Here is a 26,606-nt window from a genome sequence, read left to right on the forward strand (position 1 = left end):
GTTCAGGATAAAGATCTCATGGCACTATTTGAAAATTGAAGGGAGTTTCTTTCGATTGCCTACAAAATATACAGTCGCTTGACTTCTCAATAAATCTTGTGAAGTGCTTTGGGACTTCCTCTCTGCCATGAAAAAAGCAAGGATTTTCAAGTATAGAAGTCAGATGTCTATTTTTATACTCCTGCTATTGCATGCCTGGGTATGGTTATATGTGCACCAGGCACCCTCTAGTGAGCCTGTACAGTGTTGGCAGGCTATGATTGTGGGTACATCATAGATAAGCCTGATCCTGTCTTTGCTGGACACACACAGCACAGCTTTCAGCAGGGAACACTAGGTAGCAATCAAAAGTGCAAGGATTCTGGTTGATTTCCCCCCATTCCCCAGCAACTTGCCTGAGATCAACTGCATCACAGAAACTGAATCTCAAATCGGGAATATCCCTGTTCTGTACAACTTAGCAGGAAACCTTACAGCACATTTATCCACTGAGTGTTTTGCCCAGGGTGTTTGTAATGTTCAAAATAGAGTATATTTTGTTTAGATACTTCGTATTTCTGAATCCTCACCATTAGGTAGAGATTTATCCTGAAATAACCTTTACAATACGATATTACATTTGTAAAGTGCCGTTCACGTTGGGAGGACGCTGAACAGTCAGGGATTAGGACCTGAGCGGTGGGGGGTTTGGGAACAGAGAGGGTGGAGGGCAGAGAGGGTAGGAGAGCGGCTGAAGGCACGGTCGAAGAGGAGGGTCTTGAAGGAAGCAAGGGAGGGAGCAAGGCAAAGGGAATGTGGGATAGAGTTCCAAAGGGTGGGGGCAGAGGCTGAAGACCCGACCGCCAATGTTGGGGCGGGTCGGGCTAGCTGAGGAACATGGATCAGACCGGAGCCTGCTGAGTGGAGGGAGTGGACAGGTTGATAAAGAGTTAGCAGGTCGGAGAGAGTCGGAGAGGGCGAGGCCATGGAGGACCTTGAAGGTGGGGATGAGAATTTTGAACTCGATCCTCTGAGGGATGGGGAGCCAGTGGAGCCGGGTGACGGTGGGGGTGATGGGGTCACGGAGCCTGATGTGGGAGAAAACACAAGCTGCAGAGTTCTGGATGATCTGCAGCTTGTGGAGGGAAGAGTTGGGGGAGGCCAACAAGCAAGGAGTCGGCATAGTCGAGCCTGGTTGTATGAGGGTTTTGGCGGTCTGAGAGGTGAGGCAGTGGTGGAGTCGGGCAATGGAAGAAGTGGGGAAGGCAAAGAGGGTCATGGCACAGATGTGGGGGAGAAAGGACAGTTGAGGGTCGAACAAGACGCCTAGGTTCCTGACTGACTCTATTGAAATACAGGTGGCTCATTGTGATCTGTAATAGTATTTATGTGGCTAGTAGAAGGGAAAAGGGAACCTTCTCCCTTACTGAACAAAAGCCTTCTTCATTTTTCAAAGGGTTAAATAACATTTGCCTTGTAGCTTATTAGATTTCCACTACAGTGACATCTTCAGTTCCTGAAAAGCTTTTGTTCACAAGCTTTAAGCTCATAACTTTGTCCATCATCCTGATTCATTAATAATCTTTTTAACCAGTTATAATAAATTAGGGGCCAGGAATGGGGAATTGGGGTCATTCTAAAACAATGTGTTCCATTTACAAGGTTCTGGTAAGCCATGAATTTAAAGAGTCAGTCACTCTTTGATAACTCAGCATCTGCTGTAATTCAAACCCATCAGAAATTAAATACCTTCTAAACATGGCTCAACCCCTTCCCTTAAAGATCAAATCAATCGTCCTGAAAAGATCAACCGATGCCATAAAGTTCAGCCTTGTAAAATATTGCCTTTTTCTATCTTCAGCTGGCATCGGAGTAAAATGTCTTTAAAGGGCATCCAATGGTGGTTAGATGTACTTTTCCACATGTAGACTACTATCTAGACATGACAATTATTGCAATTAAAGAATTATTAGGTGCATTTTGTCAGTTTTCAAAAATACACTTCTTTTCTCACATCTGTTGTAAGACGGATTCAAAATACAATTAAAAAGGACACATTCCAGCACAATTTTAATCTTTATTGTCAGACCTAACACAAGCCTGATAGCCCAATGATCACAATGTTTATTCCTTGGCAGTGTAAACGCTTATTAGATATTACTAAGTGTAAAATATTTTCATTGAAATCTTTTTCCACAAAGTTTATAAGTACAGAGAAGGAACAAGAATTCATTGTTTTTTTAAAAAAAAACTTTTTAAATAAAATATAGATAGACTTGAAGAGATATGTTCTTCAATGCGCACCTTACTTATTCAATACGTTTTTAAGAATATTTTTCTCCAGTGTAACATTATGCTTTATCTTTCTCTTGTATTCTTCCAGAGAAGTGTTTATAACACTATGACTCAGTGTACTGTAATAAGCAGACAAATTTATCAGCACTGCCTCAAATTATGAAAGGCACTCAAATATACCACAAATACAATCTTATGCCAATTAATAACAATAATAATAATCATCCTTGCATTTGATATATCACGTCTTATCACGTCTTCGAGAGGTCTCAAAGCTCTATGCCGAATATACTGTAAAGTGAACTGACTATATTTTGTGGGTGAAACGTACCTCAAAAGAATTCAGCAAAATATTTTTCCCTCTTTTGTTCCCTCTCCCACACCCATTCAACACATTTCATTCCATCCTTCCAGAATACCTCCAATTTGTCATCTTCCCATTACAGAATCAAGCTATTTCTTAAATGAGCACAGGGTCCTGGCCTCACACCACCGTTAATGTGTCTGACTGTTAATTATCCGGTGCGTGAAGAAACACTTCTTGGTATCTGTCTTAAAAGAGTCCTTAAAAGAACCCCAAACACAATGTTCTATTTTCCTGCTAACTTGATGTATCTGAAAGTATTCCTAGGTAAGATTACAACTGCAGAAAGCAAATTTGCCTATGAGAGAAAGGTGTGCAAAAACACCCAGCTTGTGGTTAAAAGGCAATTACAGAGAACTAGGCATCTGTGGTTACAGCAAAGTTGTTCCAAAGTAAATCTGTAGAACACTTTCAATTTAATGTTATTCATTAGTTTGTACATGGTTATTTTGACATTGCATAGTCTGTTGGTGAGTATAGGCATTAGATCTCTAGGTGAGTCTACCAATAACACACTTTTGCAAATAGCAGGGCTACAAATCTATTGAAAATACCAGACACCAAGTCCATCCCTCTTGATGCTATTGAATACATCTTTGATTAGTACATTGAATAGGGTAGGTGACAGCTGGTAACCTTGTCTTATCCTCCTTTTGAGAGGGATACGCTCAGTGAATCTACCATCAAATCCTATACAGACCTTAAGAGCTGGAATACACATTCCAGATAAAATACAAATTTTGGCCATGTACTCCCATAGATTCCAACTTCTCTATAAGGGCTTCATGAAGACACTAGGTCAAAGTGTTTCTCAAATGCGGACACCATGGCAGCAATATAAAATGGGATTCAGAAGAGTAAACGAAAAACAGTACTTTCAAATATATCAAACAGTAGGTCAGGAGGGTACACGTTGGCTGAGGCCAAGTAATTGAACCGTTTCAAGAAATAATATGTCACAATGTAATAGATAGAGTTGGAATTTTGAAAGGTTGAAATGAAATGTGTACATCATCCGAACCTCTGCTGTGAAATCTGAAATAAGTATGGCAGCTTGACTGTCTCCACGTCACATGGTGTAGATGGGACTGGCATAAATGCAGCTTCTGGAAGGGATATTGTATTACAATAGCCATCTGGACCATGTAACGTGGAGTCAGCTTCAGCGTTAGAACCGCAAAAGTGTGCAGTTACTGTGGATATTACCATGCTCCAGCAGGAAAGCACAACATCCTAACTTGATACACTTCCACATCTTTGCATTAAAAATAAGATAAATCTGACAAAACTGCAAACATTTAAAAAGTCTAGTATATTTTGGGAAAGGAGTAAACTGTTTGTCGTGGACAACAGTCACTGACATCTGATCTCCTGAAAGCTGCTTGATGCTTTAAACATGATATTTTAAGCTAAACCAATTTAAGTACTCAGAGACGCTACCTGCATGAATATAAATGCAAGTTGTTGTTGTTCTAAACTAACGGTAGATAATGATAAAGAACTAAGTGCACAAAGTATCCAAATTTAATCCTCAATAACAATGCAAACTGTCCTTCAGGTTAACGCCATCTTGAATAGGCACGTGAATTAACAATTATGCATGTCACTTTTTTGTCTATAATGGCATTTTGAACTAACCATTGATCTTTTAGTGCATCAATTGAAAATATAATGCACATGCCACTTACTGACTGATGCAGCTGGTAGGTACTGTATAATATATTTCATAGCTACTCACACACGCCCTCCTTTAGCAAGTTTTATCCATATGTTACTATTTAGTCGCATTCAACTTAAGTAAAGAGGAACATTGCACATAATCCATAGTAGCTCTGTTTTACATGTGTTCTGGGTGACTTTGCAGGCACGTTAGCAGTTCTTTCACTGGTTTGCCTTCATAGCAAATCTGATATACCGCCGAGAACAAAGGGAACCTACAACAAGAAAGCAAGCAGAAAAAATGTTTGTGTCAGTTGAGCAAGAAGGGAAACAAACGATCAGCAGAAGCATACAACACAGTTAAGCACAGCAATTACGCATAGAGTCTTGAAGAAAAAGGTATACGTGAATACTGCAAAATAACTACATTTCCTTTCTTGTCTATCTAATGAAAAATCACAAAGTAATAGTTCAGTTCTTCATTATAACACCCTTAATAAAATAAGTTACTGTACTGTAGTAAATGCCTAAATAATTCTTCACTTCATCAGAATTGAGCAGTTTAAAACATTTGCAGCATTTCTTAACGGGATATGTTGATAACAAATAAGAAAATAAAAGTTGTGAAATTCTGCAGTGTAAAATGGAACTCCCCAGCTACCAGCTCCAAAGGACTGACTATAAACATTTACTCTTTTCTCTGCTAATCTCAGGAGGATGATGAGCAGCTAGGCCAAAGTAGAAAAGAAAGGCAAGTACTGTGGAAATCTGGTATAAATACGCAGCAGGTCAGGCAGCATCCATGAGAGAGGAAAATTAGTTAACGTTTCAGTTCAATGACCTTTTGGCAGACCAAAGTAGATTGCAGCTTTATTTTGGGAGGGTGGGGGGAGAGGAAGAAATTTAGGGTGATAATAGTGTACATTTACACAATTTAAGTGTGGTCTCCAAACTACTCCTGCCAATTAATTCAAGCAAATTAATTCATAAGGCAGGCAGTCTGGTAAGTTCTCAGATCTGAATTCTAACCTCAATTTGAAGTGTGGTTTTGATCACTCTAATGTCCCCTGTGGGAAGGTTTGCACATTTAGAAATTGGTGAAGGATGGGGTTGGCTCCACATTCTTGTTCCCGTTGGTTAAATGACCTACTGATACTCATGGTCCAGGCTCATGCAAAACATTGGTCGCTCATGGAAACTCAGCACAAATCAGTATCTTCCAGATTTAAAAGGGGGGGGAGGGGTTGAAGGGGAGAGAGAAAGAGGAATGGAGATAAAAACAAACGGGACTTACCTATCCACCATTTGCTTCTGTTTAAGAATGTGGTGCACTTCTCCTGATGTCTGGGGTCCCTGGAGCTTCTGGCCATTCAGCATTTCCATTTCCAGTGCCTCTATAGTCTGCAGGGCATCAAATATTTCCCAGCTTTACTTACTGCGCATTTAAGTGCTCTGAGGCGCTACCCCACAAGAAGGACGCTATTTAAATGCAGCTTATTCTTGTTATTACCAAGGTCTTGGCTATATGTTCAGATGGATGTTAAAGGATCCATGGCACTATTTGGAAAGGAAGTTTCACCTGCTGTTCTAGGCAACAATCCTTCCAAAATAAATTGTTCCTGATTCTGTGAGACATTTCCTGTATGCAAAGTGGCTATCACATTCACTTACAAAGGCATACTCCTATACTTAACAGTAATTATTGTAAAAAAAAGCGATGTTTCAACAATAAAGCGATGCATTAAATGCAAGGATTTTTTTTAAGCACTGCTCTATAAAACTAAGCCATGGAGGTTTTGGTGTCAACGCATAAATGCTTTTACCAGCAAACGATATCAAGGGTATAGGTATAGGTATTTATACATACAAATATGTTGTAACAAGGGTTAACTAAATTACTTTTCTCAGGTATCCATCTTCTCAATTGATGTACAAAGTCTCAAAATGGGGTAAATTAAACTAATACAGTTTCATGCTTTTCAAAATAGTTATTACCTTCAATAGGATTTGCAAGTGACCAAAGTTTGCTTTACCTTTCCAGTTTTCACAAAAGCTTCTGCAACCTTGCGATTCCGTCCCCCATAGCAGGTTGTGATGAGATCCGCAACTCCACAGCTCTCTAGGAAAGTGGTGGTAGACACTACTCCTTTGCAAAAGAGCTTGGCGAATGCAATCATCTCCATCAAGCCAAGCCGAATCACTGCAGCTTTGGTGTTATCACCACATTGCATGCCATCGCAGAAACCAGCACCAACCGCAACCACGTTCTGTCAAAAGAAAGTCAAACATAAGCTATTGACACTCTAAATGGGATGTACATCTCATTACACTCTGCGACCACAGAACAAGCTATCTTCAAATTTCCCAATGTTTTGACTTCCACTATGCTACTAACACTTGAATGATTTTACCTGCAACTCTACACAACGCTGATTCCTTCTAAAACCAAGTGGAATTTAACAAGGGATAACTAAATTACTTTTCTCAAGATCCATCTTCTCAATCGATGTACAAAGTCTCAAAATGGGGGTAGATTAAATTTGGGAGTTTAGGTTAGGTATTCCATAAAGCATTGCAATGTAACTTCCCCTGACTCCCTATCCCCACCACCACTTAAATCTCCCCCATATAAAATTGGTCATTCACTTCATGACTGCTTGTGGGACATTGTGTGCATAAATTAGCCACCAGATTTGCTTATACATATTCAGTTACTACACTTAACAGTAAATTCTGTAAAGCGTTTTGAAACATTTCAAATGACACGGTATCAAATGCAAGGGTTATTTTATTATTATAATCTAAATTCCTGTACGCTCCCTTTGTGAAAGATTGTTGCAAGGATTATTATTTGTGATCTTTATGTGAAAGGAGCCATGTAAAAAATGTATTCATTATATTTACCTTTAGTGCACCACATAATTCCACAGTATCTGCATCCTCTACCACAGTAATCCGGAAATTGGAAGTCTGCAAGAGCTCTTTGAAGATGTAGCCGTTTTGCAGATTTTTGGTGCCTGACAGAAGAAGTGAGTATATTAATAACCCCAGGAATTAGGCTCTGTTACAACCTTAAATAGCTGCACATTCTAGAGTACATGAAGTCAGCAAAATGGTTCATGTGAATTGCAAAGAATTATAGGATAGTAGGACATTAAATTCACAGTAATTGTATCATTGAAAGGTTTGCCTCAATCTTGAATAGCAGTGCATGATCCACTGAGAAGTGGCTGAGTTTTATAAGCTATGATCATTTTTCACTATCTTGCCCCATTGATCATTCTTCACGTGGAGTCTAGTTATTGAATGTTGACATACTATTTGACCCAATGCAGAGGGAGAGGGGTAAAAATGAGACATCAAAACTGTTGTCACCTAACGTCAATAAACACACATCTCCTGTAATAGCCATCTGATAGCAGTATGAGCAGGAGCCTGGCTGATGTTTCCCCCTTTCTAACCCTAAGCACTGAGACCAATTGTACCAGTGCGGCTGCCATCAAACCAGGAAATCAAAGCTAAATTCCTCCAGGTTTGAATGGCTCAGTATAGTCAGTGGATTTAACACTGAATTGTCAAAGGCCTTAATCCAGATGAGTACTCTATCCTTTCACAGCAAATAGCAACTTGTCAACACAACTGCAATGTGGTTTGTGCTGCGATTGAGCAACCATTTTACAAGATGCGGGATTTTCTCAGTTGGGGTGCTCAGAAATATCTATTTATGGATACGATTCAGGGGCTAACAGAGACAGAGAGCGGACAGGCTCTATTCGGTGAGTGAGAGAAAGAAAGTGTTGCTACTGGGGGGAGCAGAAGAGAACAGTCGTTGTTGTGAGAGAGAAGGGATGTCACTGTGTGGCGCTATTGTGATAGCATGATTCTTCATGAAGATGTTTTGGTTATTACTGTATTGTTTTTTGTGATGTACTGATATCCACACTATTATCATATTCACAAAGGGGCTGGTCTCAAATAATACGGATATCAGGCTCTGTACTACAGTAATATTCTGATGAAATGTAGCATTGAAGAGAAAGCACAGATAAAGCAGTAGGAATAGTAGTTACCCCTAGCAATCCATAGATAATATAATTTATTGTTTAAATAATGAAGTTGACTGTTTGTGGAGCACTGCTGTGTGCAATTGGCTTCCTCGTTTCGCCCACAAAATATAGTCAATCCACTTTGCAATATATTCTGTGATGTGCCTTGAGACGTCTCAATTACATGATGAGGCACTATATCAAATGCAAGTATTATTATTATAATAATAATTTGTTTCTTTGGTGCAGAAGTAATATTGACTTCAGTGTAGAAGCTATAGTCTGTCAGAGCTGAACACTTCAGCTTAGGCCTGCAACACAACTTGACCTTTCAGCTAGGTTTTTGCTGATGTGTTCCATGGTATTAAAATAGATCGGTCTGCTAATCCCTCATTGCTACTGTAATCTCTCTTCACCCGCCGAACTTAACCCTAGGAAAGGTCACATCCTATAAATATAATTAGGAAATACAGTATAAGTCAGGTTGTACTTTTTTTTGCCAAATCTGCCAAATATTTAAACATTAAGCTCTTTATTGCTGAATTGGTGAATAACAGAGTCGAGTCCAAAGATGAAAAGCAGAGTATAAACATTTCTGGCCTGACGGATTGTCTGTCAGATATCGTCTTGAATGGGAGCTAACTTTCTACAGTTAATAATAATCCTTGCATTTGATATAGCGATTTTCACGTTGGGAGGACATCCCAAAGCGCTTCACAGAACACACTGTAAAGTGAATTGACTGCATATTTGTGGGCGAACGCGGCAGCCAATTGCGCATAGCAATGTCCCACAAACAGTCGTAGATTGAAAATGACCAATTTATTATTGTTTTTGGAAGGATTATTATTAGGCGTGTGGAGTAAGGAAACTTGCCCAATGTTTCGCCCTGCCTGGAATTGAACTCAGGTCTCTCACTTGCAAAGCAAGTGCTCTAACCACTGAGCTACAGGACTCCATGATGTCAACAAGTCCAAGGCCTTCCTGCTTGGCTTCTGTCAGCATCTCCACACCTCGGGATCTGACACCATCACCATTCATGGATGCACACTCCACTTCACTGAACCAGTCCAGAACCTTGGCCACTTTGTTTGACCCTCAATTGTCCTTTCTACGCCAGATCCCAACCCCCAGTTTGAGTCCAAATCCTTGACCGTCCAGTGCTTTGAGACATCCTCCCGACGTGAAAGGCACTATACAAATGCAATTTGTTGTTGTTACACAAACATAACCAGAAAATGATTAAGAAACTTTGATTCCAGTAATAGCTTCTTCAAAAATGTACAACATGCCATCTGCATTTCCTAACAATGGATGAGCAATGAAAATCACATCAGAAATATATCATTACATTACACAAGGCGTTGAGGTCATATATGCTGTAAAAATGCAAAATCATTCATTCAACTAAACAAAACTTGCACAGACCAAGTGAAAATTAACACCATGCTACATGCCAGCTAATGAGCAGCCAATTGCTGGGAAAGTCACAAGAATGCGTTTGCTCAAGTACCAATTCACTTCCAATACATATGGTTTGTTGAATCAGGTAGGTAAAGGTTCCCCCCTCCCCCAACTCCACCCCCTCTCCAGCATTTTGAGACATGAAAGGCAAATTTACAATTTACAAATAAACCTTTGTTTTGCCTATGCAAATGTTCTCCTTTGATTGCTTCTATATACTTTACAATATTCTAAGTTGAATATAGGTTTCATTTTACCCATGAGTTCAATCACTCACTCATACATTAACAAGGGTGATCCCAAGTTGCTTGAACAAGTGCCTCAATAGTAACATTCCCAGATTTACTATATAAGGTACCTAGTAAATTAGTCACAGTATTTAGATCTCAAGCATAGGCAAGCTAGTTGACCATGGAGGATATCACAGATCCTCCTCACCTGTCAGGATATAGAGGCAATTTCCTAGAGTGATCACTAGATTGAGATCAGGATTTAAATTTTTAATTATTTTCCAGGGACAGAAGGCAAAATGTAGTGCCCTCATCGATTCAAGATCAGCTAATTCAGCACAGACTGGAGACTGAAGGTGGTCTAAATGGCTGTGCTACTTCACCAAGGGAGCGATTAATTTTGTGATTTGAACCCACAGATTCACAGAAATGGGGAATACTGGGACTCCTCTCCCATCCAGTAACTTGGGTTGCAACTCGAGCGGCTCTACGGGGAGGAACATGACCAGTGAAACGCAAGAGGCAACGTCATCCCAAGGCACTAGCATAATATTCTCAGCCCCAACTCCCAGTTGGTCAATGGTGGATCCGAGAATGGGTCATCCACGCTCTCTGGAGCTGGTGATGAATGATGCAGGGGATCAGAGAGAAGTCAGACCTTCAAAAAAAATAACTCTACAAGTTCAGAAAAAATCAGAATTGCAAAATCTTTCTGGCACCACTTACCCAGCAACAAGCAATGCGAGTTTAAAAAAAATAATAATTTCAAATCGTGCAACCTACAAGCAAGTTCCTTAACTTAAAGGTTAACAAATTTAACACACCACAGAAACTTAAATTGTCAAAATTCTTCTGCCACTGAAAGCACAACAGCTGAAAAAGTAAAACAGATTTACCTATTGTGGTTTCACAGAACTGTTCCGCTGCAACCTCATTAGCTATATTGGCCCCCATTAACACACTGACATCTATTTTCATTTTCTCCCTGATTATATCAGAAATCAATTTTAGTCCCTCAGGCCCTTCATCAATTCCCTGGAATCAAGTGTAAATTAACAAAAAATTAAAACGAGAAATCAACGAGTAGGGAAAAAACAACACTGCAAATTTCAGAGCGATTGAAAACTATTCAGGAAGATATTTTGTATGGATTTACAGTCTTTTTCGCAATTTATAGATTTCAGCATTATCCACGTAACAGCCACTGGATTTCGAAGTCAGTAAATATTTGTAATGAACACACAGGCCTAGACAATATTGTATTCTTTAATTTTGGCTTGGTGAGTGTACATGCCAACAACAGATTTTTGCTCAATAAATATCGTCTATCAGCCACAGCTGGATTTAAAATTTCTAATATCTCTTTCACAGCAATTTTCTTGTCGCTTTTGAACACATCAATTTTGTGCTGAGGTAGTTCCTCGGGTGCCTGTTGTCCTTGGGTCCTCACGCAAGTCACTATTTTAACATTGTCAGGCTTTTCGACCATGCGGGAGTGCACAACAGCCAAGCATGACCCTGTCCTCAACAATATTTGTGCACATCTTAAACAGGGCTTGCTGATCAGTGAAGTGATGGTGATCAAGAGTAGGACTCCTAGCTGAACTCCGGTCAATTGCTGTGTGTCACTGCTACCCCAAATGATATTACCTAACCCACACAAACCGGGAATCAAATTGAGACTTTCCTACTCTGTGTGGATCAGTTGCTCAATGCATAAATCTCACTGAGCCAACAGGCAAACCCTGTCTTTCATGCGTATTTACTAACTTGCTGGCTGCTTTGGCTTAAACAAACACCAGAGGTAAGACAGATCTACTTTACAACAGTTACCACACCAATGGGCTACTCTCAGCCTTCACCTATCGGGTAAGTAGTCATTAAAACTTCAAATGAATAGGTGACAGTCCCAAATGCAAAATTTTGCAAATCATAAGCAACCATTTCCAACCCTTCCCAATCCCGCATAATTGCAACCCTCACTTGTACTGATCCTAAAGTGAACCAGTCACCAATTGATCATCAGACTGTCTCAACGAGTTTAAGATTCAAGAGGATATACCCAGCATTGCTTTGAGTTAAGATTACAGTGTAAACAGTACATGTTAACAAAGACAGATCGATTTTTAAGTCAGCCGGGTGACTGACACATTCAGAATTCCATCTCCGTACTTAAAGAATACCCAACCCAGACAGATTTCCACATATACATGCCACATATGCATTGAAATTTCCCTTTCATTTGGAACTGAGTGTGCATTCTCTCCATGGGGAATTGCATTCTACTAAACTCAAAAAGGATTAGGTGTAGGTTGGCAGGAATCAAAGCTTGGAGACCCCAGAGTGTGTACTGGGGTACTGCTGCTTTAAACCAGCTAAATCTGCATAGCTTGCCATTACAAGCATTGTCTGGCAAGCTTACTGTTACTTGTCCAGTTAGGTCAACCCTATTCATTAAGGTTTGGGCTTGCAGCGACAACTGGAACCAAATGGGAAGATTCCCTGCCCCGAGTATGGTCTACTCCAAGATTTGCCAACAAACTGGGCTGGCTGGACTGTCCTCAACAGTACATTAGAGTGTTGCAGAAGACATAGATTACCAAGACCACCCACCTCAACTCTAATATTCTATTGCCAGACACCTCACCTTGAGGCCAGCTCAGCACCAAAGAGATCTTGCTTTCTTAAGCCCGCTCCCCCAAACGAGTCATTAAACATCCAACAAGTTCAGGTTTGAACCCTTTCTAGGTATATAGCAGATACCAGGAACTCCTTGCAAGCCTCATGGTGACTTTGCATGACATGTGTAACAGCACAGCCACCATCTTTCTGCTCACAGCTCTGAAACACATCCCTACCTGACAGTTACTTCTCCTGTCACTAATTCCTTTAGGAGGCTGTTCCTGTTGAGATACACGTGCAGACATAAGATTCCCTTTCAGGATAAAAATGTTTCAGAAGCTCATTTGATCTAACAGGCATTAAACCCTTTATTAACTAAGAGAAAGTCAAGTACTTTGACGACACAAAATAGAATGTCTTTTATTCACTATAGTTGTATAAAAGATGCAAGTGTTAACATATAACATTGGATACGATTAGGCTCATAAAAGCTTGTAAACATTATAACCTTTTATTATCATTGGTGTAGCTTTCTCAGGTCTTTACTGCATAGTCTTATCTGGATCACCTCTCACTTTAGTTAGCAAAGCCCCTTGAGTCATCTCTCCCTTTGACTGCAATTGTCCCTTTAGAGTGTCTTCTTTGTATCTTAGGTCTTTCTGCTTGTCGCTGTTCTTTATCAGTTAACAGGTAACAATGTTTGGTAATGGGAGTCTCTCGCCCTCAGTCTCTAGTCTAAGCGATCTGAGAAGCTACCTGCATGAAGGGTATTGTATGAATGCAAGATGTCGTTGTAGCCTTTTTGTTTCTGTTTAACGAGAGTCTTCAAACGATCTTGCTTTCGTAGCAAAACTGAGTTTTGTGAGTCTCTACATACATCTGGACAAAATCCATTCAAATTTTATCAGGCCCAATCTGTTGAGAATCAGTTTGCCATCTGCTCAGCTATTGGTATCGGTATTCAGAGCTGGTCTTTTTCGAATCAGCCGGTTTCTCAAATCTTGAATCTCCCTCTCTCCACAGAACTCACCATTAGCATACCTGTTGGATATTGGGATATTAGGTAACAGGTTGTGAAAAAGTTGCAAGTGGTAAACATATAACAGTGGATATTATTGGGTTCATAAAGGCTTGTAATCAATCTCACCTACTACGTTGTCACAGGTGACAAATATTGCCTCTGTGTGAGTATTGATTTTGGTTAATTATTTTACTCCATCTTTTACAGACTGGTTCGGTTTGCTTTTACTTCATGCCTAGTTAATATCAAACTGACCTCTTTGTAACCCTAATAAGTTGCCAGCAGAAAAGCTCTTTGCTTCAGCTAACCAGACACTGAAATTTGGTACCTTGACCAAATTAATCCCTTCTATACAATTGATACGAATGTTATTTAGGTGTCAGCCTGACCATTTGATTCCCGGGCAGGGCAAAACCTTAGTCAAGTTTCCTTACTTCACACACATGCCTCTGTTTACCTAGCTGTAAGTAGGAACCCGGTTGTTAGTTGATTGGCGGATTGTGTTTCCAGGGGTAATAATTCCTTCCCCAAAATAATTTAAAAAGTTGGTCACTCAATCCACCACTGTTTGTGGGACACTGCTGTGCGCAATTGGCTGCCACGTTTCGCCCACATAATATACAGTCAATTCACTTTGCAGTATTTTCTGTGAAGTGCTTTGAGACATCTCAATGACATGACAAGGCGCTATATCAAATGCAAGGATTATTATTATTATTTATTGCTGTGAACAAATTGGCTGCTATATTCACCTACAAAATACAGATACTACACTTTACAGTAAATCCTGTGAAGCTCTTCAAGACGTCTCCCAATGTAAAAGGTGGTTTATTAAATGCAAAGGTTATTTTAAAGATTCCTACAATAATAATCCTTACATTAGATATAACAACAAAATTATGTTTGTATAGCGCCTTTCACCTAGGGAGGATATCCCAAGACACTGGACAATCAGCGTTTCAGACCCGAGCTGGGGGTCGGGATCAGGGAAGGTGGAGGCCAGGGGGTGGGAGAACGAAGGTAATCGAAGGCACGGTCGAAGAGGAGGGTCTTGAGACGGGTCCTGAAGGAGGCAAGGGAGGGGGCAAGGCAGATGGGAGTTCCAGAAGGTGGGGGCAAAGTGGCAGAAGACCCGCCCACCAATGGCGAGGGACATGAAGCAGGCAGGCAGGGGGAGCAAGGCTATGAAGGGCTTTGTAGGTGAGGACCAAGATTTTGAACCGTAACCTGTGTGATGGGAAGTCAGTGGAGTCGGGCAAGGAAGTGGGCGATAGTTTCACAGAGCCTGGTACGGGAGTGGACACAGCTGCAGAATTCTGGATGATCTGCAGCCTACGTAGGGAGGAGCTCGGGAGGCTGACAAACAGGGAGTTTGCATTGTCAAGCCTGGATGTTGTGAATGCGTGTAGGAGGGTCTCAGCGCCCTGCAGTGTGAGACAGTGGCGGAGCTGGAATACAGAAAATTCATATAAGTCTCATCTTTATGAATCATATAATCGCCTAAGTCGTACATTTACCTGAGTCTCATTCAGTTTCCTATCAAAACCGCGATAGATTTCCTTGCACTATTCATATTGATCACCTCCTAACTGATAACATTGCTCCCCTATACTCCCATAGTTACTGGTTGCATTGACTCATGAGAAATATAGCCTTGATCTGTTGACGCATGTGCAGAACAACTTATTTCCCACAATTCAATGTAATTCCAATGCTTGCCGGTAAGTGCACGTGTGCCAATGGGTCAAGATGTATTGAATTGAATTTTCTCTTTAAAGTTTAGTGAATATATTTTTATGTGCACAATGTCCTACAAAAAGCATGAAATGATTGACCAATTTTATTTTATTTGAGGGATTGTTTGCCAGGACAATGGGAGAAACTCCCTTCTCTTTTCAAATAACAAATAATTAGTGACTATCCACCTTAGAGTTTAGCGGACGTCCTGTCGACAAGTTTGGCAATGGAATATCAGAATCAAGTCAACCCTCTGTTATTTTGGTAGTTTGGTTCCTCAGCTAGGTGGAACTGCAGTTACTCCAAGTTACTCCACTGCTGAAGACAGCCCATCCAGCCTTACTCATTGGCAAGATTTAGAGGGGCAGACTGGCTAGGTAAGAGTTAGGTAAGTGGGTTGTGTTGCTCCAGGGAGAGAGAGTACATTCCATTCTAGATAAGAGACATGTCCATGGTTGGTAACACATATACATGGAACACTCCACATATGGAGTCTGGTTTGGATACCCTAAAGCATGGTGGTGGGTTTAAGTACATATCTGACAAAGAGCCGACCAAAACTTAACATTGAATAGTACCATAGGATCTTTACATACACCTGAACAGGCAGATAGCACCTCACTTTTAACACATCATCTGAAGGATGGCACCTATAACAACACAACACTCTTCCAGCACTGCAATGTCAGGGTAGACTGTGAATTCAAAGTCCCAATGTAGTTGAACCCGATTTGTGAGCGGTACCAAATGAGCTAGGCTGACATGCAACACAAGTTGTGCTGGGACAGTCACTTAGTCACATTTATATAGACCTTCAGAAGAGCTCAGTATTCTAAAAATCCTTCTGGAGACGTTTGGATTAGGACCACAGTGCACACAGAACTCAATCCCAGAAACCGGCAAACGCTCAGTCAACTTAAAAATATCTTTGAAAGGCCACAACCCTAAACAGAGTGGAGGCTGATTCTGTCTTTGCAACAGGCAAGTCAGCCAACTGGCTCTCCAACCAATATCTTCTTCCAACAGTAACCATGTTGGTGTGTATCTGGGCATTACCAGACTCCAAATTGGCCGATTAAGCAATTGGATACCATTACTTAGCTGCGGGACAGTAGTGGGTTATGAAAGGGTCAGCAGCTACCATGGCTGCCCTGTCCCTTGGTCTTTTGGAGGCACCTAGTTCACAGTATACCTCAGTGTAAAGGATCTGCAGATAGATGAAAAGTCCATCAATTGCATGACAGCAATTAGTGCATTCGGCTCTCAGGGTGGCATGTCTCTTTTGGCCACAATTGACTGTCTTCTTGCCCAAGGATTCAATGTCCTCACAGGCCTCGTTTCAGTCTCCCTCTGAGATGCTTATAACCTTGCAAGGAAGATGCATCCGAGTTGGATGAAAAGCATTCACCTATAGAGAAATAAAGTACTTAGTTCCATCAATTATGTTGATTTCACATCCACAAAAAACAAGACTACTGTTGAAAGGCTACTGATAAATGATGCAGTTTACATCAACACAGGTATGAAAAATATGCATTTCCTTGTGTAATTACAGGTTTACTTCAGAGCCTATTAAAAAGTTGATTATAGTAAACCTTATGAGCAGTAGTTTCAGAATACTTGTAACATTACAGGGAGATTAGTTACAAATAATGCATTTTACTTACCATATTGTTGAGTGTCTGGGGAGATACTTTCTCTCTTTCTATGGAAGGAATTGCTTGGCGATTGTCCATCCAAGTTATTGTTTGGTTCCTTAATGCTTCAGGCAGTGCTTTACTGCTAAGACGTTTGATTATTGCATTCCATTTTTTCTTTGCAATCATTCAGTCGTTAACCAATTTTCTATATCCCAATAGTATTTAAGAAACTGATGACTTTTTGAGATAATGTAGCTTCTGGTATTTTATCAGAGTCAGATACTAGGCAGCACTGATTTTGTGCCAAAAAATACCTTTCAATTAACTAAAATTAAAAAAAACTAAGAATTTTGTAAAATGGAAATAAACCAGGAAAACCAGTCAAAAATTGATACAGTAAAACTCGCAAAAGTCTGGTCTATATGAATCATATAATCGCCAAAGTCTTACATCTGCCCAAGTCTTGTTCAAGAGTTTATATCCTATGCAAGTTTGAAATAACTCAAACTTTCCATAAGTCATATTAAATGTCTGGTCCCAACTGATATGACTTATGTGAGGTTTACTGTATCTAAAAGGGAAAGAAAAGTTAACATGTTGGTATGATCCTTCCTCAGCGTTAACAACTTTGCAGCACATATAAAAGGCAAATAAGGCCATACCCAGGAAACAAAATGCATAAGGAAAACGTTAACAGTTGATAATCAGTAACCTTGAGATAATGATACTTATAATACACTGTAGATTGTGAAATGTTAAAAAAAGGGTTGTAAATAAAAGTAGTTTCAGACAGAAGTAAAACATGCCAACATTATTCAGACAAGAGAAATCAAAGGTGTTAAGGGAGATGGAAAAATGGTATCTTAGACGAGTACAATGGAAAATGGGTGAAGACAGCCAAGGCCTAACATTAATAAAGCCCAGGTCATCAGACTGAAGAGAATCCAATATTTCCTGCTAATGAGCTGACAGGTAAACAGGCGAGTGACTAGCAACCAAAGAAGTTGAACTAAGAAGTTGCTGAGTTAATCACAAATGGGGTCAATGCACCCCAGATAAACTACACTGCTGATAAGGAACATCAACAAACTTCCCCCTCCATAGGTAAGGAGCAAAACAACCCATTGGTGTGTGACAATGACCATGTAAATTGACAGAGTAACATTTTTTTATTTAAGTACCTTTATAAGGCTTATACCAAGTGCTTTTTGTGGCACGTGACCAGTAATCGTATCACAGAGCTTACGAATGAATTGATGAGGAACGACAAACACCAATAGATCGGCACCATCTACAGCTTCCTTCAAGTCTGGAACAGCAACCTGCAATAAATAGCATAGTGGATTTTTAGACAGAAAATATATTGCACCTTGTTATGCTTAATAATACAGTAAAGCTCACATAAGCTGTATTAGTTAAAACCATAATATTTAATATGACTTACGTGAAGGCTGAGTACAGACAAACTGTAGAAGTCGTATAAAATCGATTTAATCAATAATCTAAACAGGCTATGAGTAATTCAGTGTGCATGCTGTACTTTCTCTCTGGGCATACGGCAATGGGTCAAGACTATGTGTCCCGCGATTCAATACATCTTGATCCATCGCCACATGTGCACTAAGCAACAAGCATTGGAATCATACTGAATCGTGGAAATGAAGTTCAACTGTACATGTGGTGATAGATCAAGAGTATGTTTTCTGCAATTCAATCAGCCAGCCGGTAAGTGCACATGCGGTGACCGATCTGGACATCATTTCCTGTGATTCAATGTAAGCGGTAAGTGTGGGAGTAATGGAGGATTTAGGAACGATGTTACAAGTTAAGAGATGACAAACACAACCAGTGCAAAGAAATCTAAGTGGTTTTGATAGGAAACTGATTGGGACTCTGATGCATGTACTACTTAGGCAAATATACGATTTTTTAAAGGTAAGAGTTATGTGAATTTTACTCTATAACCACTACCAGGTAGTATTCAGATTGGAAATGAAAGTCAGCAGCACACCTAGTTATAACATAGTGGTGTTATAACAGTGGTTGGAAGCCTTAAAATGAGATCTCAACATAACCAAGGGGTTTGCTGCTGTTGGAAGGGAACAAAATATAGCTGAACAACAATGGTGAATAGAAGAGAACTTCCTTCTACAATTCTATTCAGTATGAAACGAGTGCAGCACCACCACAACCTAGAGTTTTAAAGATTCTGGTAGACGTTAATATTGACTTATATTTGATAGGTTAACTGAAATCTGTGTCTTTATTAAATGAGAATAACCTTACCACATTTTTGGGCAGCTTGTAACCAGGAAGATATTTAATGTTTTCATGTTCTTGGTTTATAATATCAGTCAGTTTCCTTCCGTTAACCATCTCCTCAAAAACCCACATCTTCACCGTTTTGGAAAACTTCTCAGCCTTTTCTGCATTCTTTCCAACAATTTTGGCAATTGCAGACCCCCTGTGGAAACAGGTAAAATGTAGGAATGTAAGACAGCTTTTTTAATGCATAAAAAAATCATAAGGAGACCACATTAGACATTCTTTTAAGGGTGAAATGAGGATATTTGAATGAACTGCAATTTACTGAGCAAAAGCAACTGAAAACAAAATGGCCTCATCCAGTGAATATCTTGCCTTTGTCATCCAGTGTACAACCTATCTTTACCCTTTACACAAATACACAACACATATTTTGATAATATTGTTGGGGGGGTGGGGATGGGGGTTGCATTGGAGATAAAATAAATGAGCTAAGATTCTCTAGATTGATAATCGTAAGATTGGGAGAGAAAACAACATTGATCCAGGTTCCCACTTCCGATCACAATCCAGCTGGTAACGTAGGGATGCTGAGTGAGGATTCAATGCCCTCCACAAATCCATCTTAGCTGACCGCTCTGATTCTAAAGTTACATTTAACAAATGATACACAAGAAAGAAAAACAAAAGTACACTTCTAATGAAAATTCTTAAATAAAATTTGCATTTGATATAGCATCTATACCAACAACAAAATTACGTTTGTATAGTGCCTTTCACATCGGGAGGATGTCACCAAGGCACCTATGACATCAAGAACATCCCAAAGTGCTTCACAGGATTTTTCTATAAAGGTTTTTGACTGTATCTTCATTATATTTTTATATAAAAGTTAGTAACTTTGCATCTTGTAGGTGAACACAACAACAAATTTATACAGGGTAATGTTCTCCAAATAGCCATGAAGTGAATGACCAATTTTATTCAGAGGAATATTGGTCAGGACACAGTGAGAAACTGGCATTTCAATGGGATCTTTAACCACCACCTGAACATCACTTTAACATCCCATCCGAAGGATGGCATTTCCAACAACAACCAAATTACATTTATAGAGTGCCTTTCATGTCGGGAGGATGTCCCAAAGCCCTGGACAGTCAGGGATCGAGACCTGAGCATGGGGGAGGGGAGGGGTAGGGGTGAGGGAAGGCAGAAAGGTGGGCGGGCGACCGAAGGCACGATCAAAGAGAAGGGTCTTGAGAACGGCCTTGACGGAGGCAAGGGAGGAAGCGAGGTGAAGGTGAAGGAACTGTGGGATAGAGTTCCAGAGTGTGGAGGCAGAGAGGCTGAAAGCCCGACCACCGATGATAGGGTGGGTCGGGCGGGAGACATGGAGCAGCCGGAGCCCACTGAATGGAGGGAGCGGGCAGGTTGGTAGGGAGTCAACAGGTCAGAGAGGTAGGAGGGGGCGAGGCCATGGATGGCCTTGAAAGTGAGGACGAGGATCTTGAATTCGATCCTCTGAGGGATGGGGAGCCAGTGGAGTCGGGAGAGGGTGGGAGTGATGGGGTCACACAGCCTGGTGCGCGAGAGTACACGAGCTGCAGAGTTTTGGATGATCTGCAGCTTGTGAAGGGAAGAGTTGGGAAGGCCGATGAGGAGGGAGTTTCCATAATCGAGCCTTGATGTGACGAATGCGTGGGTGAGGGTTTTGGCAGCCTGAGGGGTGAGGCAGTGGCGGAGTCTGGCAATGTTGTGGAGGTGGTGGTAGGCAGTGCCGGTCATGGCGTGGATGTGGGGGAGAAAGGACAGTTCAGGGTCAAACAAGACACCCAGGTTCCTGACTGGCTTAGTGAGGTTGAGATTGCAGCCGTGGAGGCTGATGCTGCCAGTGCCCGAGGTGCGGAGGCACTGGCGTGAGAAAATCAGGAGGGCCTCGGTCTTCCTGACGTTGAGTTGGAGAACGTTGTTCCTCGTCCAGGACTTGATGTCGGACAGGGAGTTAGTCAGGACGCCAGTAGTTTTGGAGTTCAGGGTAGGGGCAGAGAGGTAGAGTTGGGCATCATCTACCCCATGTCTGTGGATGATGTCACCAAGGGTGAGCATGTAGAGGGTGAAGAGGAGGGAACCGAGGACACAGCCCTGAGGGACACTGCACGAGATGGTGCAGGGGCTGGAGGAGAAACCGTTTGACGCAATAAAGTGGAGGCGGTGTGAAAGGTAGGAAATGAACCAGTCAAGGACAGAACCTTGAAGGTTGAGGTGGAAGGAGAGGCAGTGGAGGAGGATTGAATCATCCACAGTGTCAAACACGGTGGAGAGGTCGAGGAGGACGAGGGAGCCCTGGTCACACATGGTCAGGATGTCGTTTGTGACCTTGGCCAGAGTAGTTTCCGTGCTGTGGGCAGCAAGGAAACCCGATTGGAAGGGCTCATAGAGAGAGTGGGAGGAGAGGAAAGAGTGAAGCTGGGAGGCAACGGCTCTCTCAAGGACCTTGGACAGGAAAGGGAGGTTGGAGAAGGGCCTGTAGCTGGATAGCTGTGATGGGTCAAGAGAAGGTTTCTTCAAGGTGGGGTTGATAGTGGCTATTTTGAGGGGGGAAGGAACAGATGACAGGGAGAGGTTGATGATGTCGGCGAGTAGTGGGGCAAGGAGGTGGAGCTGGGATTTAAGGAGAGGGGTGGGGATGGGGTCCAGGGAGCAGGTGGTGGGCTTCATGGAGGATATGGTGGTGAAGACAGAGGAGGGGGTGACAGGTTCAAAGGTGTGGAAGGAGGGATGGGTAGTGGTCAGAGTGTGGGTGGGGGGTAGGGAGGGGGTGGAAGTTGGGAGGGCAGTGGCAGCTGAGCGGATTCCCTCGATTTTGGACTCGAGGAAGTCCAGCATTTTCTTGCAGTGGGAGTCAGAGGAAAGAATCTGCGAGGCGTGGCGAGGAGGGCAGAGGAGCCAGTTGGTGGTGGAGAACAGGAGCCTGGGGTTGCCCTTCGCCTTCAGGATTAACCTGGAATAGGAACTAATAAGAACCATGCAGCACTCCTACAGCATTGCATTAAAGCCTATAGCCATGAACTAAAGTCCCCATGTGGAGCTTGAACACATCTTGGGTCATCTTCCTACCCCCACATCCTTTGGCTGCCACCCCTTCCGAATTTAAACCACAGTTCGGGTACAAAACCTGGAATATCCAGACACCCCCCCACATGAAAAATCCTATATGAATGCAATTGTGCTACCAACTGAGCCAGGCTGACACCTAAAACAAGCTGAAATCTACACTGGGGGAACGGTCACAAAATATGGTTCAACACAGCAATGTTGAATAGGAGCGAAATTGTGTACTGTGTTTTAAAAGAGCAAAAATTAGCTACAATATGCGCGGCAATAAGAAATGCAACTAAGTAAAGAAACTGAAAGTGATCCTACATAATTACAATAACACTGTTGAAAGTTTTGAAACACAGACATCTTATACTGTTTAGATTACAGTGTCTTAGTGCTTAGTGTCTCTGCTTAGTGTCTATTAAAATCAAAACAAATATCTGCTGTAAAGAGGAGTGACTGCAATTGTAGACTATTGCGGCAGCCAATTTCCGCAAAGCTATTTCCTCACAATCATCCATAAAATAATAATAATCTTTGCATTTGAAAAAGCGCCTTAACGCGTCATTGATACGTCTCAGAGCACTTCACAGAATATATTGTAAAGTGGATTGACTGTACTTTGTGGGCAAAACCAGAAGCCAATTGAGCACAACAGTGTCCCACAAACAGTCATGGATTGAGTGACCCAATTTTTTTTGAGGGATTATTACCCCCAGAAAATGATCTGCCAATTGACTCACAATTGGTTCCTACTTACTGCTATGTAAACAGAGGGGTGTGGAGTAAGGAAACTTGCCTAAGGTTAAACCTCATCTGGGAATCTAAACTGGGTCCCCTCGCTTGCGAAACGAGCATGCTACCCACCACCCTACGGCACTCCAGATGAAATGAACTTATTTGCAGGAATGGTAGCCAGGACACTGAAGGAACAACAACAACACAACAACAAGAATCCATTTATTGAGCGCCTTTCATGTCGGGAGGACGTCCCAAGGCGCTGTACAGTTGGGTCAGGACCCGAGCAAGGGGGGAAATGGTCAGGGGGAGGGAAGGGAGGGAGCGAGGAGTGGGTAGAGAGTCGAGAGGGGAGCTGAAGGCACGGTCAAAGAGAAAGGTATTGAGACCGGCCTTGAAGGAGGAAACTCTTATTCTTTTCCAATAGTGTCATGGAATCATTAGCATCCACCTGAACAGGTGGATGGGATATTGATTTAACATCTCATCAAAAGGACAGCATCTCCCAAACGCTGAGGCAAGATTGCAACCACCTGAGCTATGCTGACAAACTAAAACCAGTAGCTTTCAAATGTAATATGATTTGTATATTTATTAAATGTACATTATTGTCTTCCATATTTAACTGCAAAACTATACACTTAAACGTGCAGCTCTTTTCAATTTTAAATGAATGTTCACCTCAAGAATAACTTTGGCTAGAAATAATCCTTATATAATGCCCTGAGGTATTGAGACAATCAAAAAAACCACTCGGTACATTTAAAGAGATGACGTCTCATTTTTAGGGTGCTAATTTTGCAGCTAACCATGACATTATTGCCTTGAGTAACATTTAACTGTACACTTTGAACAAGACGCTAAACATTTCTAGGTGAATAAGACTGCAAGTGGCAACAAGCACAAGGTACAGATTTAGAGAAATTAAAAGAACTGTATTAGAAAAATATACTTGCATAATGACTCTACATTTGCTACATTTATTGCTATATTGAAATATACATTTTTAGTGCTTACAATTTTGTTTCATGGAAAAGGTCATTGAAAGCCCATACATTCAAGGACTGACATTTGTTAAAAGGTTGGGGCGACAAATGCAGCTGGGTATTACTAGCTTAATCATTTGATACTGGTTGGTAGTCAGTGCATTCCATTGGGACAGATAATATGGACTCACTGCTGCTTCCATCACTCTACCTAACTGTGAAACGTCTGCAGTGAGGAGACGAGCCAGAGTCGATAAACGTGACGCGACAGATTTGGCAGGAACTCAATGGAAGCAATTTGCGGACTGAATCTATGACTGAAAGCTGTTGTGGCATCTAAGATCTCCAGAGGTTGGGGACATGAATTTCTCCTATAAAAAGATTTCTCCCATAACACTGCAAATTTTTGAAACTTTTATATCATGAATCTAAAAGAAGAAAGCAATTTTGCCTCTTCTTCACTGTAATCTTTTCCTTTAGTAAAGAGTACCAGAGACACTTATATAATCAAGTTGATTAAAACATACAGTAAACTCCTGATAACTCATCACTCCAAGGGAAAACAGCTCAGTGACAAATTATCCAGAGTGGCAAGTTAGGCATATGTATAAATACATAAATAAATGTGTCTGGGATATTGACAGCATGGTGACTTAAGTGCTAGTGACAAGTTAAGCCAGCGTTCAGTTATCAGGAGCTTGCTGTACTTAAACGAAGTATGTAGAGTACTGTGTTTCAAAACTCAGGCCCCTGAAATACAACTGAATAGCTGAACATTCTTGGTAAGGCTCACAAGAAAATTGGTGGACTTTCAAGCCTGTTGGAGCATTAGGTCTGTGACACTTCAGTGACTGCCTAGTAATGGTGAATTAAAGTGCAGGTCCCCAGATATAATTTCCCACATAAACTTCCCAAACTCAGCCAGGCCATCACAGGAGACAGAAATATATAATAATAATCATTGCATTGATACATAGCACCTTATCATGTCACTGAGACATCTCAAAGCCCATTTACAGGATTTTACTGTGAAGCGCATTAACTGGATATTGTAGGGAGGTGCAGCAGCGGATTTGCACACAGTAATGTCCCGCAAGCAGCCGTCAAGTTAATGCCCAATTTTAACTGGGGATTTACTGACAACTGAAAATTGGTTATTTTCAATCTACGACTGTTTGTGGGACATTGCTGTGCGCAATCGGCAGCCGCGTTCGCCCACAAATATACAGTCAATTCACTTTACAGTGTGTTCTGTGAAGCGCTTTGGGACGTCCTCCTGACTTGAAAAGCGCTATATCAAATGCAAGGATTATTATTATTATAAGGACACTGGGAGAAACTCCCCTCTCTTTTCAAGTAGTTCTACGGGATTCTTAACATCCACCTGAACTGATAGCCGAGATATCAGCTTAACATCTCATCTGAACGAAGGCACCACTGACAATGCAGTGCTCCCCTAAACTGCATTGTAGGACCAGCCTGGACTGAGAGTTCAAAATCCTGTGTGGGGCTTCAACTCACAACCTTTTGAACTCGGAGGTGAAGCACTAACAACAGAGCCAGGCTAACACCCTGAAAACAAAGAAAGAAATCCAACCTCAACTATTTTTGCTTAAACATATGGATTGAAGAAACAATCTTGCACACGGTAGGTTAGAACACTATTACAGAGGTTTCGGATTAACTTAGTGCCTGCTCACTAAGAAAGGAAATACGAATTGGCGTTCAGAAACAGAGAGAGAGTTCTCTTAAATTCAAATAAGCAAGCACCGGAGTAGGTTTAGAAAGATAGATCGGAAGACACCTTCTACGCATAAGAATAAAAAAAAACACCTACAGGTAACTTTGACAACATAGCAGCTTACAATCTGGACAAAATGGCACAGACTGAAATGCAGGTGCAAGGTGCACAATTCTGCTAACAAATGCCGGAGTCGCACTGCACATTGATAAAGGCAATTCTAAGCTTAGAAATACATCTCTGTCCCCCACTGAAGATCTCTGTCCACAGAAGCCCTGCAAACTAACCACATGCAACAGAAAGATGCACACAGTGAGAGTACATGGCAGGCCATGGACCAGTCTTGGGGACAGATAAACAAACTGCACAGGGAACAAATAACCACCTAATGCACAGAGACAACAGCCACAGTGTATGCAACACAGGGAAGATGCAACAAGTCTGAATGGGGAGAGAGAGGGAGAGGGAGGGAGGGCTGCACTGGGGCTGCACTGGGGCTGCACTGGGGTCCCTGGAAATGCAGCTGCACCAGAGCTCAGAGCCGCCACACACTAACGCAGCAACAACTCGGCCCCAACTCACCAGTTCCCAGAACCAATAACGCACACTTTCAAAGGGGAAGCCATGGTCGGTGGCGGTGGCTGTGGCGGCGGCGGGTGTGTGCGGAGGGGAAGCGGCTCCTGGGCTGACAGTGGGGCCGCGGCTGCACTCACTGCCCGA

General features: G+C 41.6%; 1 protein-coding gene and 1 long non-coding RNA gene across 2 annotated transcripts; both read right to left on the minus strand.

Annotated features, from left to right (window-relative positions):
• Positions 1 to 2,691: 2,691 nt before the first annotated feature.
• LOC103181235 (glycerol-3-phosphate dehydrogenase 1 like) lies at positions 2,692 to 26,526 on the minus strand. The gene is made up of 8 exons (XM_007897557.2): positions 26,469 to 26,526; positions 19,344 to 19,521; positions 18,239 to 18,379; positions 10,934 to 11,072; positions 7,202 to 7,314; positions 6,331 to 6,564; positions 5,592 to 5,698; positions 2,692 to 4,572 (listed from the first exon to the last, which is right to left on the minus strand). Exons 1-8 carry the CDS (start codon positions 26,510 to 26,512, stop codon positions 4,476 to 4,478), a joined length of 1,053 nt encoding a protein of 350 aa, XP_007895748.1. The 5' UTR covers positions 26,513 to 26,526; the 3' UTR covers positions 2,692 to 4,475.
• LOC121848136 lies at positions 13,017 to 17,180 on the minus strand. Its single transcript, XR_006084866.1, has 3 exons — positions 17,085 to 17,180; positions 16,610 to 16,825; positions 13,017 to 13,700 (listed from the first exon to the last, which is right to left on the minus strand). It is a non-coding gene; the product is annotated as an uncharacterized LOC121848136 (long non-coding RNA).
• Positions 26,527 to 26,606: the final 80 nt, after the last annotated feature.

This window comes from Callorhinchus milii, unplaced genomic scaffold (genome assembly GCF_018977255.1).
Source record: "Callorhinchus milii isolate IMCB2004 unplaced genomic scaffold, IMCB_Cmil_1.0 Scaffold2, whole genome shotgun sequence".
Lineage (NCBI taxonomy): Eukaryota > Metazoa > Chordata > Chondrichthyes > Chimaeriformes > Callorhinchidae > Callorhinchus > Callorhinchus milii.